The 19,327-nt window shown below is 32.0% G+C and overlaps 1 protein-coding gene across 1 annotated transcript; it reads left to right on the top strand.

Moving 5' to 3' along the window:
- Positions 1–8,116: 8,116 nt before the first annotated feature.
- LOC133193182 (multiple epidermal growth factor-like domains protein 11) lies at positions 8,117–18,284 on the top strand. Its single transcript, XM_061329151.1, has 11 exons — positions 8,117–8,137; positions 8,550–8,676; positions 9,513–9,607; positions 9,912–9,980; positions 11,024–11,126; positions 13,227–13,364; positions 14,312–14,449; positions 16,067–16,200; positions 16,829–16,925; positions 17,010–17,174; positions 18,049–18,284. Exons 1-11 carry the CDS (start codon positions 8,117–8,119, stop codon positions 18,282–18,284), a joined length of 1,323 nt encoding a protein of 440 aa, XP_061185135.1.
- The last annotated feature ends 1,043 nt before the right edge of the window (positions 18,285–19,327 follow it).

Raw genomic sequence — 19,327 nt, 5'->3', positions numbered from 1 at the left:
AATTCACAACTTTATATTATGATATTCACATCATATTTATATAATTAGGGGCCATAAGGGGCCAGAATGCTAAATCTTTGACGCTTTATATCTCAAAAGTGGGAACTATTTTGATAAGCAATATTGAACAAAAGTGTTATTCAAAATAATGTTCTAAACAATATGCAACCTTTTGATTTTTGCTTAACCTCCCATTAGGGAGTTGAAGGGCAGGCCCCTAAATATATCCTTCGCATATATCTCGGAAACGAAAAAGAATTTTGAATTATTCTTGAACAAAAAGTGTTCAAAATCATGAGATCTTTAAGGTGATATCAAGGAAAAGGGTCTGACCCATTAAATAAGGGGCTGAGAGGGGCCGAAAGTATACACTCAATAACTCTTTAATGATCAATATTTTGTAATAGATATCTGAAGCGAAATAGTTTATCTTCACACACTTTATCTAAATAACATGATGTTGATATCATATATTACACAGTTAGGGGTCTTTAGGGGGCCTGATTGCATAATCTTTGGCGCAATATGTCTCGAAAAGGAAGAATATTTTGATAAACAGTATTGAACAAAAGACGATCAAAATAATATTCTGAACAATATGCACTCTTTCAATTTTTGCTAGACGTCCCCATTTAGGACTTGAAGGACCGGCCTTTAACATTTCTTTTGCACATATCCCAAAAACAAAAAAGAATTTCTGACTAGTTGTTGAACAAAAAGTGTTCAAAAATCATGAGAGCTTTAAGATGATATCAAGAAAAAGGGGCTGACCTCTCGCATTAGGGGCCAAGAAGGGCCGAAAGTCTTTAATCTATATCCCTTTAATGATCAATATTTTGTAAAACATTATTAAAGCAAAATTGTTCGTCTTAACAGTTTATTTATATCATTATATTTGAACGAAAATTTCAGTCAAATTCTTATCTCATCTTATCAAAAATCGGACGGAAGACCCACTCGTTGCTCGCAACGAGATCTCATCTAGTTATTATTATTATTTTTTTTCCTACACCGGTATCTCAGTAACGGTTCAGTGGATTTTTATGAAACTTTCGGAGATGATAGGGAACGATGTTCCCTCGGGACGTTTTTTTCATTTTTGATGATTTCACTTCCGGTCGCGAAATATGACGTATTTTTGACGTTTTTCTGCAATTCCGGTCTGTCCTACTCCGAAGAAACTGCGCAAAATAGAAATTTGAAATTTTCAGGAATGATAGAATTGTGACCTTGACATGTGCACCTGACTTTTGAAATTTTAAGAAGGTGTTTAAATTTTTCAAATTTTAAAGTTAAATTTTTCAAAAAAAAATTTTTAATCGAATTTTAAAATTTTTTTATATTGTCAAATAGATCTTGGCGAGAACTTTCCAAAAATGTATTTGTTTTGCATGTGAGTACATTAATAAACAATATATAAGCTCAGGTGTGTTAGGTCACTTGAGTGCAAGTGTACTTTAAGAACTTTTCTTTAAAAAATCATTACTCTTTTATTTCTTGACCGATTTTAAAACTTTTTACACCGTCAAATAGATCTTTACGAGACCTTTCCAACAGTATATTTGGTTTTATTGTAAGTGCACTAATAAAGAAAATATGAGCTCAGGTAAGTTAGCCTTTTGTTTTGACAGGACATGTCAAAATCATTGTCAAGGACACTTGCGTATGACCGTACTCTTTGATCTTTGGCAGATATCCTTTGATTTCTTTTAAAAAGCATTACTCTTTTATTTCTTGACCGATTTTAGAACTTTATACACCATCAAATAGATCTTTACGAGACCTTTCCAACAATATATTTCTTTTGTTTGTAAATGCACTAATAAAGAAAATATGAGCTCAGGTATGTTAGCTTTTTTTTGACAGGACATGTCAAACTCATTATCAAGGACACTTGTGGATGACCGTACTCTTTCATCTTTGGCGGATATCCTTTTATTTTTAAAAAATCTTTACTCTTTTATTTCTTGACCGATTTCAAAACTTTTTACACCGTCTGATAGGTCTTCCTCTGACCTTTCTTACCGTATATTTGTTTTGATTTTAGGTGCAATTTTAAAGAAAATATGAGCTCAGGTGTGTTAGAGAATTTTGACGGCCCATGTATAAGTTATCGATTTTCTTCAGCGACGTTTAATACACAGTGACCTAGAAGAAAGCAAGGACATTCAATTAAGTCTGAAATAGTGATTTCATAATGTATCTGTGATTATAAAAATTTGTGTATTCAATTTAAATCATTGAAAGTTTTGAATACTGTAATTTCAAATTTTAAAACCTTTAAAATCGTAAGATTTTGATATATCCTGTAATGTTTAAAGCGGTAAGCTCCTACTTGATGAATTTTTATTACAGCATTTAAAACTTCAAAAATTTTCAAATTTGGAATAATTTAAAAGCCTTAAAATATGAAATCAAGGACATCTAAAATAATGAGAACATGAAAGAGAGTGATTTGGAGTCTATTGGAGGTCAAAAAGAGTGAAATTTAAACGATTTAAATTTAAAAAAAAAAAAAAATCAAAACTGCTTCCAAAGATGGAGAACATCATACAATGAGGTGAAATCTCTCAAAGGTCAAAGAAAGTAAAATTTTATCGATTTAATTTTTTTCAAAAAATTTAAACTGAATCCAAATGTTAAAACAAGGACTGTCTCTGTATTTTGAAAGATGTAGAACATCAGACAATGTGTTTTGAATCTCTAAAAGGTCAAATAAAGTGAATTTTAAACGATTTAAATTTTTCAAAAAATTTAAATTGAATTCAAATGTTAAAACAAGGACTATTTCTATATCTTGAAAGATGGAGAACATCATATAATGTGTTTTGAAATCTCTCAAAGGTCAAATAGAGTGAATTTTATCCGATTTAAATTTTTCAAAAAAATTAAATTGAATCCAAACGTTAAAATAAGGACTATCTCTGTATTTTGAAAGATGGAGAACATCATACAATGTGTTTTGAAATCTCTCAAAGGTCAAATGGAGTGAAATTTAAACGATTTAAATTTTTCAAAAAATTTAAATTGAATCCAAACGTTAAAACAAGGACTATCTCTGTATTTTGTAAGATGGAGAACATCATACAATGTGTTTTGAAATCTCTCAAAGGTCAAATAGACTGAGATTTAAACGATTTAAATTTTTCAAAAAATTTAAATTGAATTCAAACGTTAAAACAAGGACTATATCTGTATTTTGAAAGATGGAGAACATCATACAATGTGTTTTAAAATCTCTCAAAGGTCAAATAGGGTGAAATTTAAACGATTTAAATTTTTCAAAAAAATTAAATTACTTCCACAAACATAAAAAACGCAACAAATGATGTTCTCTTCAATCAAAATATGTAAGTTGACTTTTGTTTAATATTTCAGTGCAATTTAAATTTTTTGAAAAAATTAAATCGTTTAAATCTCACTCTAATTGACCTTTGAGAGGTTTCAAAACACATTTTATGATGTTCTCCATCTTTCAAAATACAGAGATAGTCTTTGTTTTTATATTTGAAATCAATTTAATTTTTTTGAAAAATTTTAATCGTTTAAATTTCACTCTATTTAACCTATGAAAGATTTCAAAACACATTGTATGATGTTTTCCATCTCCCAAAATACAGAGATAGTCCTTGTTTTAACATTTGGATTTAATTTAAACTTTTTGAAAAATTTAAATCGTTTAAATCTCACTCTATTTGACCTTTGAGTGATTTCAAAACACATTGTATGATGTTCTCCATCTTTCAAAATACAGAGATAGTCCTTGTTTTCACAATTGGATTCAATTTAAATTTTTTGAAATATTTGAATCCTTTAAATGTCACTCTCCTTGACCTTTGAGTGATTTCAAAACACAGTGTATGATGTTCTCTGTCTTTCAAAATACAGAGATAGTCCTTGTTTTAATATTTGGAAGCAATTTAAATTTTTGGAAAAATTTAAATCCTTTAAATTTCACTCTATTTGACCTTTGAGTGATTCCAAAATACATTGTATGATGTTCTCCATTTTAAAAATACAGAGATAGTCCTTGTTTTTACATTTGGAAACAAATTGATTTTTTTGAAAATTTTAAATCGTTTGAATCTCACTCTATTTGAACTTTGAAAGATTTCAAAACACATTGTATGATATTCTCCATCTTTCAAAATACAAAGATAGTCCTTATTTTAACATTTAAAAGCAATTTAAATTTTTAGAAAAATTTAAATCCTTTAAATCTCACTCTATTTGACCTTTAAGTGATTTCAAAACACATTGTATGATGTTTTCCATTTTTCAAAATACAGAGATAGTCCTTGTTTTAACATTTGGATTTAATTTAATTTTTTTGAAAAATTTAAATCGTTTAAATCTCACACTATTTAACCTTTGAAAGATTTCAAAACACATTATATGATGTTCTCCATCTTCCAAAATACAGAGATAGTCCTTGTTTTAACATTTGGATTTAATTTAAATTTTTTGAAAAATTTAAATCGTTTAAATCTCACTCTATTTAACCTTTGAGTGATTTCAAAACACATTGTATGATGTTCTCCATTTTTCAAAATACAGAGATAGTCCTTGTTTTAATGGTTGGTTTCAATTTAAATTTTTTGAAAAATTTAAATCGTTTAAATTTCACTCTATTTGACCTTTGAGAGATTTCAAAACAAATTGTATGATGTTCTCCATCTTCCAAAATACAGAGATAGTCCTTTTATTAACATTTGGATTTAATTTAATTTTTTTGAAAAATTTAAATCGTTTAAATCTCACTCTATTTAACCTTTGAAAGATTTCAAAACACATTATATGATGTTCTCCATCTTCCAAAATACATAGATAGTCCTTGTTTTAACATTTGGATTTAATTTAAACTTTTTGAAAAATTTAAATCGTTTAAATTTCACTCTATTTAACCTTTGAGTGATTTCAAAACACATTGTATGATGTTCTCCGTCTTTCAAAATACAGAAATAGTCCTTGTTTCAATCAAAATGACACCTCATCGAAATCGGACGGAAGACCCACTCGTTGCTCGCAACGAGATCGGATCTAGTTGTATTTGTTATTGTTGATACAAGATGGCGATAATCGCGCAAAAAAATGTTAGTGCATACATGTATAAGGAGTACCGTTTATGAACACTATATTTGTCCTCAAATGCCATGTTTCTTCAGTAACATCATTTTCACGATATAAAATTCAACTATGTAAAGATATACATGTATATTGATATCAATAGTAAAGTAGTTAATAATCTGTTTCGTGATCCAATCGTTATCAAATAGACAGAACGGTATTTTCTTTCTCATCTTGTATAACAGCAAGATTCCTTCACAGATGTCTAGTGTATGGTACATCCTCTGAATTGGAAATCTATGTATTCCGTTCAAAACATAAGAATGCATTATGCCCTAACAACGGCATTCCTGTTCTGGAATGAAAAAGCTGACTTTATGTCTTATGTATTCCGCGTGTATCTTTGAACACGCCATGCACCAAAATTTAACAGGTTTCTCAAGAACATGTCGCAACTACCACTTCTAATTCTCTTAATTCTATCTCTTTCAAGGTTTAAGAATGATTTCCTTCGACTTAAGGTGATGACATGTGTGATATATGAATGACAAATATGATAAGAAACGTGTGAGAAAGATTAACGACCTGTTGATTGTAGGGGAATAAACATATGCTGAATCATTACAAATTCCTTCTCTATTCTTGGGATTATGAAGACTTTAAACCAGTTCTTTAAAGGTATCTGCTATTTATTACAACATTTGTTAATTTTAAGTGATAATGAAAAATACATAAATTGACCTTATTAATTATAACAAATGAGTCCTCTTTCATTTGATTTTCAGTCTTCCTTATTAAAATTTGCCTTCAATGGCATTCTACAGGTAAAACATTCTATCATCCTATTATTTCTGAAAAGTGCACAATAAATTATATAAATTAAACAAAAATTCTTAATGAGAATTTCTTATTGATGATAATTATCCCGAGTCACCAAAAAGCTAGTAAAAGAAACTTTGCTTGTTTTTTATAAAGTACTTAAGTTCGCTAATATACAATTAACACCATAAAACATCACATTAGATTATTTCATCTCTTCGCCTTTTGCATTATCATATTAAACTTTTATTTAGTGATTGAGTACATGATATAGTCAATATATCTATGTATGTTATATATACAAGCCTACTCTGGAAACATTTTGCTTTCATATAGCAGATTTAATTTGGAGTATATAAATGTAAAATGTTAAGATAAGGAACAGTGGTCAACCTAAGTAAACAAGGGCAAAACCATAATTATTGACCCCTGCAAACATCATAGGTAGGATCAAGTACCAAGAAGAAGTAAGCATCCCTTGATCTATCCTCTTCCTTATCTTTGGCAAATAAAGCCTCCTAGAAACATGGCATGTGCTTGTATGATAAGCGCGTTTAACATATTTAAAAAATGTGTACATATAATAGTACGAGCTTGTACAATGTACTCTTAACCAATGAGAAGAAAATGTCAATCCAACGATTTTAAAATATTCACAAATATTCATGCTTATTAACTTTTCTCTGTGCTTACATGGCTGTTTATAATTTGAAAAATAATTTTATATTGTAGAATCCTTACACTGTTTGTCCTGTACTGATACCGTATCCCCTCTCCACTGTCATCTCATCAGAAAATGTCCTGCCGGAGATGTAAGAATTTGAGATGATTTTACAAAACGAGATGTGATACAAAACGACTTTTAAAAAAAACTAGTAGAAGAAATTGGAGGACAATCAGTCACAAGGCTCTGGAATGTGACTTTTTTCATTCTAGCAAAGTTAAATGTTTATAAATGAAACCCTTATTTAGGTCACCAAATGAAAGTTAAACATATTAAGAATTTTAATATATAGGATAATTATGTATATTGATGATGGACGTCAACTTGATACCACTTCACAGATACTTTCAGATGTCTATGTATGCTCTATTCAAAACTAGCATTGCAGAATCTAATATGCACTCTCGATCCTAATAACTGTTGTTTTCACATTTAATAAAAACAAATTACAGTCAGTTTCTAGCAAATTTCAAATGAGCTAAAGTTCATTGAAATTCATTCCTTTTATAGCTAAACTAACCGGCAAACAAAGGTCGTCGTTCAAAGGAAAAATAATAAATAGTAAGAGTAGAGCCGGGTCATTAGACATCTTACAATACTACTTGACAAAAAAGGCAAGCTTAGTTGAAAGTTGTACGGGAATTTATATAATACCTTCAATAGTTTTATTTTCAATACCAGTAAGGCCGTAATCTATCACACTAATCTAGGCACATGTGTATCTATTGTAGTTCTGAATGAAGTTTGGTCACAACATAACTTCGGAGGTTGTGGTAGGGGGCCACAATTAAAGGCCAAATGTTAAACAGTTATGTTTAAGAAATAATTAAGCATCTACAACAATCCCCACTAAGTCATGTAAATTAAAAAAGATTTCCCAGATAGTTGTCAGATATCATAGTGGTTTAGGAAATGACTTGGCTACGATCGGAGGAAAAACGTTTCACATGATAATACATGTATATGGAAAACCACTTTACATAATACATTTTTTAAAACAAGATACTATGGGTTAGCGTAAGTTCGCATTATTGTAATAAATAAACAATATAAAATATGTTTGAAAAATCATCCCCAATAAAAGTACTAATATTTTTTCCAGTGAAGAGTCAATTTTTTTAAAATTATATCCCTTTGGATAGGATGGGCAACAGTGAAGGAAGGATAAGGATTTTTAAAAAAGGAATAAAAGAATTTTCAACTCAAAATAAGCCGGGCCATAATAAGTATAGAGTACTAGTGTTGATGCAATTTATTTTAAATCTTGACCTACATACATGTATATGCAGCATAGTCAAAAGTCATAGTCAAGTGCTAATCGGAAATTTAAATTTCAGATAGTATTTGACTCACAAAAAGCGGTTTCCTTGTCCCATAATTATTTATTAGGAAGAAAAAAGTTATTAAAAATAACATTGTACATCAAAAACATATTTTCGTGTATACTCTAAAAAGGTATGCTTCGTGGAACAATTTACGACCATTAATGGTGAGGAACTCTACAACATGGGATGCTACACAGAAAGAGTAAGGATTTTGTTTTAATAATGATAAATACCCACTATTCAGAACTGATTCTAAGTTTCTACATCGACTTATATTTCTCATTATTAGAGATATTACTTTTTATAAAGTTTCAAAAAATACTATCATTTGATTATAATTTGATTTGGGTTTTGTATATTATGCAAATAATATGATTTAATATCAGCTCTTAAGTAAATTGCTTAATACACCTGAAGTTTAAGCAATTTCTTTAAGATTGCCATAGTTTTTGATTTGCAACCTGCATGTCTACATGTACAATGCAGGTTACATGTACATGCACGTTATAATCAAATACAAAATGATTTTTTTAAAGAATATATCTTAAGAATATATCTGACACTGATAATATTATACTAATTTTTAGTGTGATTTTACCTTATTGATTATCCAGATATGTCATGGCCGTCAGGCTGCAGCTAGAAGACGCCAACTGTCCCAATTGACCGGAAGTGACAATCCACAGTGCGTACACTGCTGCAAATCTGACGCTTGTAATTCTCAAGGATGTGCTTCTATCGGTAAAATATAAGATATCCTTTAACCAAAACGGGTTTTCCCGTTCTTTCCTCAAGCTTTTGATTATAATATTTTACATTTACTGGAATATACATACACAATTTTATTACATTTTCAACAGTGAAATACTGTGATTTATTTATTGAATAAAAGTGATATTCTCTCACAGTGTGAAAGGATACCAAAATGATATTCTCTCACAGTGTGAAAGGAAAGTAAGTAAAAAATAATTTCTGGCCTGACATAAGATAGAGATAATAACGAAACATTTTGATAGAGCTAAAACTGCAAATTTCTTCTCAAATATGTTGCTAAAATCCATGCTATGTAATGTTTTCAATCTCACAACTGCTAAGCTATGACGTCTCAACAGCTCAACTATGACGTCAAGCCTAGCTATGACACTGTGTTAAGAAAAGACAGAGGCAAAGGGAAAATCAAAGAAAATGTAATAAACAGAAAATTCAATGTTTTGTAGATGAATATGGAATTTATTCCATTCGTGAGACAAGATTTTTTATATTTTCACTCGTGCTTCGCACTCGTGAAAATATCAAAAAATCCTGTCCCACTCGTGAAATAAATTCCATATTCATCTACAAAACATTGAATATCCTCTATGTATCATACCAAATAAAATTTTAAGAGCATATATTATGTAAAACGTTCGATTTTTTTAAATAAAAACTGATTCCTCTTCAAAACAATGGCATCTGATTAAAATCCCTATAAGACTTATCATATGCAAACTGAAGAAGGAATGATTCACAATTTGAAAAAGCAATGAAAAGCCAAAAGATTAAAATTTATTTCTATTGCATTTTTTTTTTACTTCAAGGATTTCCTATTCAACGTGGACCTTTGTGTTTTAACTGCAAACAAAGCACCAACCCAGAACTTTGTCGCTACGTCAAGGTTTGCGAGGCTGACCAGGTATCTAACTATGAAATTATTTTATTTTCCCCTAGAGACAAGGCAATCACTCCTCGTCCAAACTCTCCCATCCTCTAACAAAATCATAATAGTTTAGCGGACGTCATGGAATGTGTCTGCAGATGTTGTTCATAACCTCATGTTAAACTCTGAACTTGTAACGAATTTTAATACACAGCTAATACGCTTTTTTCGACAAGAAAGACTAATTTTGTCCAAAACATCCATTTTTAATGAACAGTGCCTCTCGATAAATGGATCTTTTTCTTAAGAAATTATTTTTATGAATATATATTGTATAAAGGTTTGTCATCTACACGAAGAGGAGGAGTTTGGAGACAAGTTCTATGTTTCGTCATGTTTACTGCAGAATGTAAGTTGAAATATACACTTAAATATATTGAAAACCGCTCAGCTAGTTGTATTTTAACAATTTTTTATTGAAACATAACTAAGATGAGCAATTTCATGTTTAATAACGATACATGTTGTCAAATTGTGTTTGACCTTCATAGTGCGAAATTCGAGAGTCATATGCATATTTTTTGTCAGTTGACGCAGTTTATTGGCAATGTGTGTGCTGAGACCCAACTGCAAATCTCATTTTGAAAGTCTCTTGTTGTTCAAAGTGAAATATTTTCTGGGCCTTTCACACGGTAGATTTTCAATCACAAGACATTTAAAGTTGTTGCATCTTGACATGAACCAAAAGGAGACCAATGCATAGTGAACCATGTATAGATTATTTATCGCATTCAGAGAAATATAGAATATTTCAGAAAATTTCCAGCCGATGCATTTCTAGTGAACATTTTGCTTGATTCAAAAGTGGATGCCTATGGCATCATTTCAAAATTATATATACCGTTCACGCTCAGTCGGTAGAGCGCTCGCTCCGTGATCAGGAGGTCGTGAGTTCGAATCTCGGTCGCGACTGACCTAAGTCGATAAAAAATGGGTAGCAACTGTTCCTTCGCCATGCGCTCGGCACTTTGAAGTGAAGGTTGCGGGTCCTTCGGATGAGACCTTAAAAACCGAGGTCCCGTGTCACAGCAAGCGTTGGCACGATAAAGATCCCTCACTGCTCAATGGCCCTGAGTGCCGAGTAAAGGTCAATATTTCAAGCCCTTCACCGGTATATGGTGACGTCTCTATATGAGTGAAAAATTTAGGAATGGAACGTAAAACAACATACAATCAATCAATCAATCAAAATTGTATAGTGATACATCGTCTGGATGGGATCTTGCACGGTGTTAATACATAAATCAGGAAAAAGTAGCTTTATATACATAAAATCTTATCTGTATCTTAGATTCTTTTACATTGTAAAACATACAATCTTGCTTTTTTTTAATTGTTATCCTCTGTTCTTCGACTTCCCCTTGATAGGAAAGAATGATTTTAATTATACAGGAATGCCAAGCAGGTGTTACAATTACTGATGCCTTTGGAAAGAGGACAATTAATCAGAAATCTTCCATGTGTTGTAGTTCTGATCTATGTAACATAGGACTGTGTGAGTATTTTCATTTAATTTTAAAGGAGGAATTCAAATTAAAAAAATATCATGTTGCTATTCATTTTTCTGATTGATAATATATGTAAATTTAAATGCCAGTCTACAAGCAATGTTGCATTACCTAAAAACCCTAGATTAAGACAAAGAACATCGCTCTTTTTTGACTCAGTTTGTACAATTTACTCATAGAAAATCTCCCGATCATGAGAAGGAGCACACGGCGGGTGTGACCGGTCGGCAGGGGATGTTTACTCCTCCTTGTCACCTGATCCCACCTCTGATATTTTAGAGGTCCGTGTTTGCTCTGCTCCTGATTTGTATTGTTTGAATAGAATTTTGAGCACGAATACCACTCGCTATCTCCATTTTTCACTGTTAATATTTCTTATAAAAGGAGATTTTATAAATAACATATATATACCGATTTTTCAAAAAATACACAAATGACAATATAAGTTATGTTCAATGTGTAAATTTCTCACTCAAGATAATTCTACAGATGAGTTATATGTTTCGTAAATTTACAAACTTCCATAATTTTGAGTAAAACTTGTTATTGAGAACTTAATATTTACCTTATGACACATACTGTGAAAACGCTTGTTTCGTGGAGGTTTAATTTTCGATGTTTTCGTGGTATAAAGTGACTTTGGAGTCAACGTACACGAAATGTTATTTTTTTCAAAATTAAAACACCTAAACAGTTCTTCAACAACGAAATCAAATCTCAATAAACCAATATTTTTCCTCAAAGCGAGAAAATTTGAGCCACGAAAATAAGTGATTTTACAGTATAACACACCAAAAAAAAACATGATCTAAGACATGTTTCAGCTTGTCCTCCGGGAAAATATGGTAGAACCTGCATGTCTAACTGCGGGCATTGTATAAATAGTACTTGTGATAGTCTGAGTGGCGCATGCCCAAATGGATGTTCAGCTGGATGGACAGGAAGCAACTGTACCCAACGTAAGACTTCTTATACACTTTTTATCCAACTATAAAAAATGAAATATTTTCTATTTTTACTTTTCAAATGTTGCCACCATTTTCATTTTAATCAAATTTATCGTATGCTAAATCGAGTTTATTTCTTTAAGCGAAGTGATAAATAATAATTGTTGTATTTGCTTAGTCTCAAGAACTTTTGCCAGTTTGGTGTATAAGTGATTTTTTACCTTTATTTTACAACCTGCAAAATTACATGTATATCTGTACTGCGCGTATGTAGGGCTTACGATGACGAACGTTTGAGGATAGTTTTAAAGGTAAGCCTTGACAAGCCTTCTTAAAAAAACGCTTTTGTGTGCAGACTTCTCTGCTTATGTTAGTAAGCAGTCATCCATATTGATTAAGCCTTAACAAGTATGCTTATAAGATAGCAGGCTTTTGTGTGCAGACTTCCCTGATTATATAATGCTCTGACATGTAGCAAGTAAGCGGTCATTATTTTTAATTACTGTCAGGGTGTGAGGACATCCTGCTCAACACTTTGCAAATGTACAGTCAATAACCTGCTTGTCCTTGCACAAGGACAGGTGTGTGGTCTACCCTGCTTGTTCCTTTAAGTGTTGAGTTGACTTCTTGCAAGCTACAAATACAACTATAAAACTGTGTTGCGGTCCCCACTTGAGCACAATCTTTCCCCCTTTATATTAGAGTGCGAGTACTGATTACAAAGACTACACTTTGTTCATAGTTGCAGCACTTAATGGCAATCCATTTCTATCGGGATTAAAAATCTGCAGGCGTTCACTGACAAATGTTTTGCACTTAACACCAAAGGAATTTTTGTCCTTTGATTAATATTTATCCCCTTCAATTTATTCGTCATTGTTTTGATTGCCAGTGCATAATTTTCGTAAATCTAATAACAGTGCAAGGTGAGCAAAGAAATAATACATTTTTATGTTAAACGATATTAAAATAGCTGTTTGGTCTTCAGCTAAGGATTCAAATATTAAAAAAATAGATTTCTTGATATATAATCATATTTTTCTTATTTTTCATTAAAAAATATTTATGGATAAAATATCTCCATAATAACTCTACGTTTGCAATGGATGAATTAAATAGAAATTTTGTATCTTTTTTAAGCTTGTTTAGCAGGAACGTTTGGAGACAAATGTAGTCTTCAATGTGGCCATTGCAGTGACGGTGGGGCCTGTGATTTTATCAACGGTACCTGTCCCAATGGTTGCTCTGCCGGATGGACTGGAGTTTTCTGCAAACAAAGTATGCTAAAAAACTTAAATCAAAATTAATAAATTTTAATTGCAAATTGATGAATAATCCGTCACAACGAAAAAAATGTATCCTTCACTTGTCCCCTTATCAGCTAACTTTTGCTTATACTGCATTATGTAATTTCAGAAATTGCTTTTCACTATGATCTACACTTGTCTGTATTGTCTAAAATAAGAATAACTCATCGTCAAAATATAGTTGAGCGGAAGTAGTTCCAAAGTCATTTTTAAATTTCTATTTCATTTGTGTTGTCCCTTTGTTCCACATGAAATTTTCCGGGAGAAAATACTTAGATAACTGTATGTTTGGTACAAAAAAGGTTTTCTTATCCTATGTGACTATACAAAATCGCCCTACTTTATCTTTTAACATATCATTTTTAACACGTTTTAATTTTTTTTTTCAAATTACCCTGTTTTAAAAACTTTATAATTTTTTTTGGTGTTGTGCAACACTCTGAAGAAAATTATTGCTTAGGTGGTTGTGCAGACGTTACTTGTGCAAACTTATGATATATATATCTTTATTCAATAATGCAAAGTGATTCGAAAAAAAATTAAAATATTATTTTTTAAGTTTAAAATATACAGTTTGGACCTGTTGAGAAAACATGAAAATTGTACACAATTGAAAGTCACTATTAAATGATAGATGTTGATTTCTCTTTCAAAAGAATGCACTTCCGGTAAATTTGGAGTGCATTGTAGTAGTGACTGTGGACATTGTAGAGATGGAATGACGTGTGATTTTACAAACGGGACATGTCCACATGGGTGTAGTCCAGGATGGACTAGGGATACATGCAGTACACGTACGACATGTTTAATCACAGATAATGAATTTCGATTTTTTTGAATACAGAATTATTATTAGATATATGAGACACATACTATAAAAACATATATTGGAAAAAGCATCTTGCCATTTTTTTTCAGCATGTCCCCATGGAACCTTTGGAGATGCCTGTAGTCAAAACTGTAGACATTGCATAAATGGGTCAACCTGTGACACGATTACTGGATTATGTTCTAGAGGATGTTCTGAGAACTGGACTGGAATGTTTTGTAATGAGAGTACGTAAGTTGTTAACTTGTTATGCATAATGTTGTTAATATTTTGTAGTTTTGTGTTCGATTGATTCGAGTCCTCTTGTTTTAAATGAATATTCGAGTCCGAATTCGCAAATTTCGTCACACACACATCGTAAAGTTAGCTTCAAAATTCAAATAAGTCTAAGAACTGGTTTTTAGCTCACCTGAGCTGAAAGCTCAAGTGAGCTTTTCTGATCACCTGTTTTCCGGCGTCCGTCCGTCTGTCTGTCTAGCTGTCTGTCTATCTGTCTGTCTGTCCGTCCGTCTGTAAACTTTTCACATTTTCAACTTCTTCTCAAGAACCATTGAGCCAATTTTAACCAAAGTTAGTACAGAGCATCCTTGGGTGAAGGGGAGTTTAAATTTTTAAAATGAAGGGCCAACCCCCCTTACAAGGGGAGATAATCAAGGAAAGATAAAAATTGGGTGGAGTCATTAAAAAATCTTATTCTCAAGAACCACAGGGCCAGAAAAGCTGAAAACTTATGTGGAAGCATCCTTGGGTAGTGCAGATTCTAAATTGTTCAAATCATGGCCCCTGGGGGTAGGGCGAGGCCACAATAGGGAATCAAAGTTTTACATTGAAATATATAGGCAAAATCTTTGAAAATCTTCTTCTCAAGAACTACTGGGCCAGAAAAGTTGAAACTTATGTGGAAGCATCCTTGGGTAGTGTAGATTCTAAATTGTTCAAATCATGGCCCCTGGGGGTAGGGCGGGGCCACAATAGGGAATCAAAGTTTTACATAGAAATATATAGGCAAAATCTTTGAAAATCTTCTTCTCAAGAACTACTGGGCCAGAAAAGTTGAAACTTATGTGGAAGCATCCTTGGGTAGTGTAGATTCTAAATTGTTCAAATCATGGCCCCTGGGGGTAGGGCGGGGCCACAATAGGGAATAAAAGTTTTACATTGAAATACATAGGCAAAATCTTTGAAAATCTTCTTCTCGAGAACCACTGAGCCAGAAAAGCTAAAACTTATGTGGAAGCATCCTTGGGCAGTGTAGATTCTAAATTGTTCAAAACATGGCCCCTTGGGGTAGGGCGGGACCACAATAGGGAATCAAAGTTTTACATTGAAATATATAGGCAAAATCTTTGAAAATCTTCTTCTCAAGAACTACTGGACCAGAAAAGTTGAAACTTATGTGGAAGCATCCTTGGGTAGTGTAGATTCTAAATTGTTCAAAACATGGCCCCTGAAGGTAGGGCGGGGCCACAATAGGGAATCAAAGTTTTACATTGAAATACATAGGCAAAATCTTTGAAAATCTTCTCAAGAACCACTGAGCCAGAAAAGTTGAAACTTATGTGGAAGCATCCTTGGGTAGTGTAGATTCTAAATTCTTCAATTCATGGCCCCTGGGGGTAGGGCGTATCCGCAATAAATATTACAAAGGGGAGGTCTTGTGAAGAACAGCAGGGCCAAAGTAGCTCAGGTGAGCGTTGTAGCCCATGGGCCTCTTGTTTAAGTTCTTAATATAGTAGCTGTATCTTGGTTTGATGAAATTTCTTTAAGTAAGGAACATCAGTATCAATATACTGAATATTTGGATCATATCATTTGCTTTCAAACAATTTTAAATGTTTTTGAAGCCTTTGCAATAGACTGTCTCGACATTCTGAACACTGGAAACAAACGAACGGGCATATATCAAATCCATCCGTGGAACAACTCTACGTCTAAAGAAGTAGTGTGTGATATGGACACCATGGGAGGCGGATGGACGGTGCGTTGAAATTTACAAATTATCAAAATTTATCTGTTTTGAGTTTTTTTTTTTTTAAATTAATTTATTTTTTCCTAACTCTAGTGCAGGAAATCAAGATGATAACTCGACATTTTAACATATTGAAACATACTTCTACCTTAATCACATTGGCGAATTATATGCAGTGGTAGGGATAGTTTCAACATTTCTTGTTACTAGAAGATAAACCGCTAAATGTTCTATTCAAACAGGCGATACTTATAATAGCGCTTAAATGTTTGAAGACGTTGTTAGCTTTTTCACTTGCTTTCAAACAATTCAACCTGCATCCAGTTTATGCATATATGCATTGTTAAATAATACTTTTATTTATTTGGGAAAGGGGGATTTATACTTGAATAAACCGTATAGACGTACGTCTAGAATATATAATAAATAAGATCAAATTCTTTAAAATATTAAGGATCATACATATAATATAGTGAAGAAATTCTGGTAATTTAGACACCCGAAATACATAAAAAAAATATTTTTCATTTTTTATATACATGTACAAACCTAATAAAACAATTCAACCAAATTTCAAAATATTGTGATACAGTTTATTCATCCTCACAAGAAAAAAATACGTTTCTGTTCTTTGCAGGTTTTTCAAAAGCGGATTGATGGATCTGTATCTTTCTCCAGGAACTGGACAGAATATCAGCATGGTTTTGGGAACACCTCAACTGAATATTGGTTAGGTAATTTTCAGATTCAGTTCTCTCTCATTCTCCTTTTTCTTACTCTCTATTTTTTCTCTTACATCTTCTAAACTTTTTTTTCAGGAAATGATGCAATACATGAATTAACTCGCAATTCGTCTTCTCTGTATGTCAAAATTCAAAACACAAATGGGCACCATTACTTCCGATATTACTCGGACTTCCGGATTAGTGGCGCTGACGATGACTTTAAATTACATCTGGGATCTTACTCCAATGGAACAGCAAGTAACAATATACTGATTCACACTTTTTTGTTACATATAAATCTTTTAGAGTCAAAGGTTTCTTAGGATTTCAAAAGCAAGAAAAAATGGAATATACATTTATCTTCAATTAAAGTTAATGCTTTCAATTTGCAACATCGAAACTGTCACTAAACCAAATTTGCTTCCTAAACATTCAAAAACGCTAGTTCATCACATTAATTTTGTGTGCAATGACTTAAGTAGAAGGAAGCTCTTTTCTACCCATGGGTGTAATAAATATTCATCATGTGTTTTACAGGTAATTGTCGAAAATATTCAACGTCCTTTCGATTCTTGATGAACGTACAGTTTAATTCTGACTTTGGTTCTTTCCTCCTTATTGTGCTCTGTTCTGTTTACTTATCATTTGTAATCTTTCAAGTATCTTTATAAACCAATGTATGTCGTGTGTGCTATGAACACATTGACGCAGAACTTGTTACTCTTTGTAATGACAAAAAGATACACATGAAGCAAAAGATATTAAATTTCACTGTAAAATATTCTCTAAATGAAGAAAAAGATATCAATTTTAAGCATAAGATGTCGACGATTCGTTTACTTCACAACATTTCTTGTTCCCCTAAATACATTTCTACGTTGATTATTGTTATATAAAATTTAGACATGATATGTAACATGAACAAGTTTTATATCTCTACTTCTATAAATTACCTTACAAAAAATACAATAACCTTAGAAACCCTTTGGATATAATGATACAAAAGTTTCTACTTTCAATTTCTATCCTTATCCTCTTTTCTGATTTCTGTATTTTACGTCTCTACATGAGTGAAAAATTCTCGAATGGGACATAAAACAACATACAATCAATCAATCTTTTTCGGTTGCAGGAGAGAGCTTGATTGCAAGCAACAATGATAAAACGTTCAAGACCCCGGATCATGCTTCCTCAATCTCAATGGCGTGTTTTGGATACACAAGAGGCGGGTGGTGGTTCGGATGTTGTCACTCCGCCTATTTAAATGGAGTTTATGGGTCAAGTAAATGGGTCAATCCTTGGTCCAGTGAAATACGATCTGGCACTAATTTCCGTTCATCCCAAATGATGACTAGAAGACACAAGTAATTCAATGCAGATTTTTCATAACAAATAAATTATTTAATGGTATTTTTATATCAGTCTTTAGGAAGTTTTTCTCTTTATTCATAAAAGATGCACTATGTGATTTATGATGCTTTACGAAAGGAACATGTGTGTTCAATATGAGTTTCTGTGTGCTTACCTTTGATATTGACAAGCGCTGAATAAAAACCTACATTTACACATGCCATGGTTCAATAAAAGTGGATACCAAAATTGTTTTATATGAAAAATACGAAGAGTAAAGTTAAAAAAGTAAATATTTTACCATTCAGAAAGCATCCCTACATAAAGTCGGTCTGAAGTTTGTCTGTCGCTTCCTAATATTCTCGACGCAATAATCGATAATAAAACGTGTTTGTTTAAATTATTTCAGTTTCTTGAAAGAAAGTTCATGTTTCTTCAAAAGGGATTATTCCTTAGAGAATAAATGGCGGCGCCTATTAAGTTACAATCAATCAGAAAAATAGACTTTTATGATGTCTTTCTTATTTATTATATTTATTACTTTGTTAAGATCATGTACTTCTATACGTGCTTGTACTAAATAGCTATGTTTATTAATCCCCTGTCTGTGAAACCGGAGGGGACCATAGGTTTCCTCCTTGTCTGTCCCTTTGTCAGTCTACCCCATTTCGTTTTCCACACTTGTTTATAAACGCTAGTAGATATTTAGTTGATTAATGGTATAAGAGTAAATCTTGATGAGATACAGATCAACTTTGCATTTTGATTCGCTTCTATGCCTTTTGACGGAATTAGGGCCCTTTTTTTAATTTTTATTGGGAACCAGTAGGGATTAAAGATATACACGCTATAACTTGCGTCAGTTAAAAATAAAATTGGAAATTTATTTATTTTGTGTACCAAATAAAGTTACGAAAATATTGTAAATTACACATTTGGAAATGAACGCATTATAAAGATCTCAAATTATAATTATTTATTATCCTACTAGGATAGTAAGGCATCTATTTAAATTCATGCATCATGTGACACCGTCGCTACTTTTAGATTGATAAACGAAA

Source organism: Saccostrea echinata, unplaced genomic scaffold, assembly GCF_033153115.1.
Source record: "Saccostrea echinata isolate AGI-Se365-2 ecotype Australia unplaced genomic scaffold, CSIRO_AGI_Sech_v1 ptg000027l, whole genome shotgun sequence".
In the NCBI taxonomy this organism is placed as follows: Eukaryota; Metazoa; Mollusca; class Bivalvia; order Ostreida; family Ostreidae; genus Saccostrea; species Saccostrea echinata.
Note: the sequence above shows the minus strand (reverse complement) of the source record. Positions and strands in the feature narration are given on the sequence as shown.

Coding starts and splice junctions, on each gene's coding strand:
- LOC133193182 (XM_061329151.1), top strand. CDS start 8,117: ATGGGATGCTACACAGAAAGA. Junction 8,138..8,549: donor TGGGATGCTACACAGAAAGA/GTAAGGATTTTG, acceptor TTGATTATCCAG/ATATGTCATGGCCGTCAGGC. Junction 16,926..17,009: donor CTCAACTGAATATTGGTTAG/GTAATTTTCAGA, acceptor CTTTTTTTTCAG/GAAATGATGCAATACATGAA.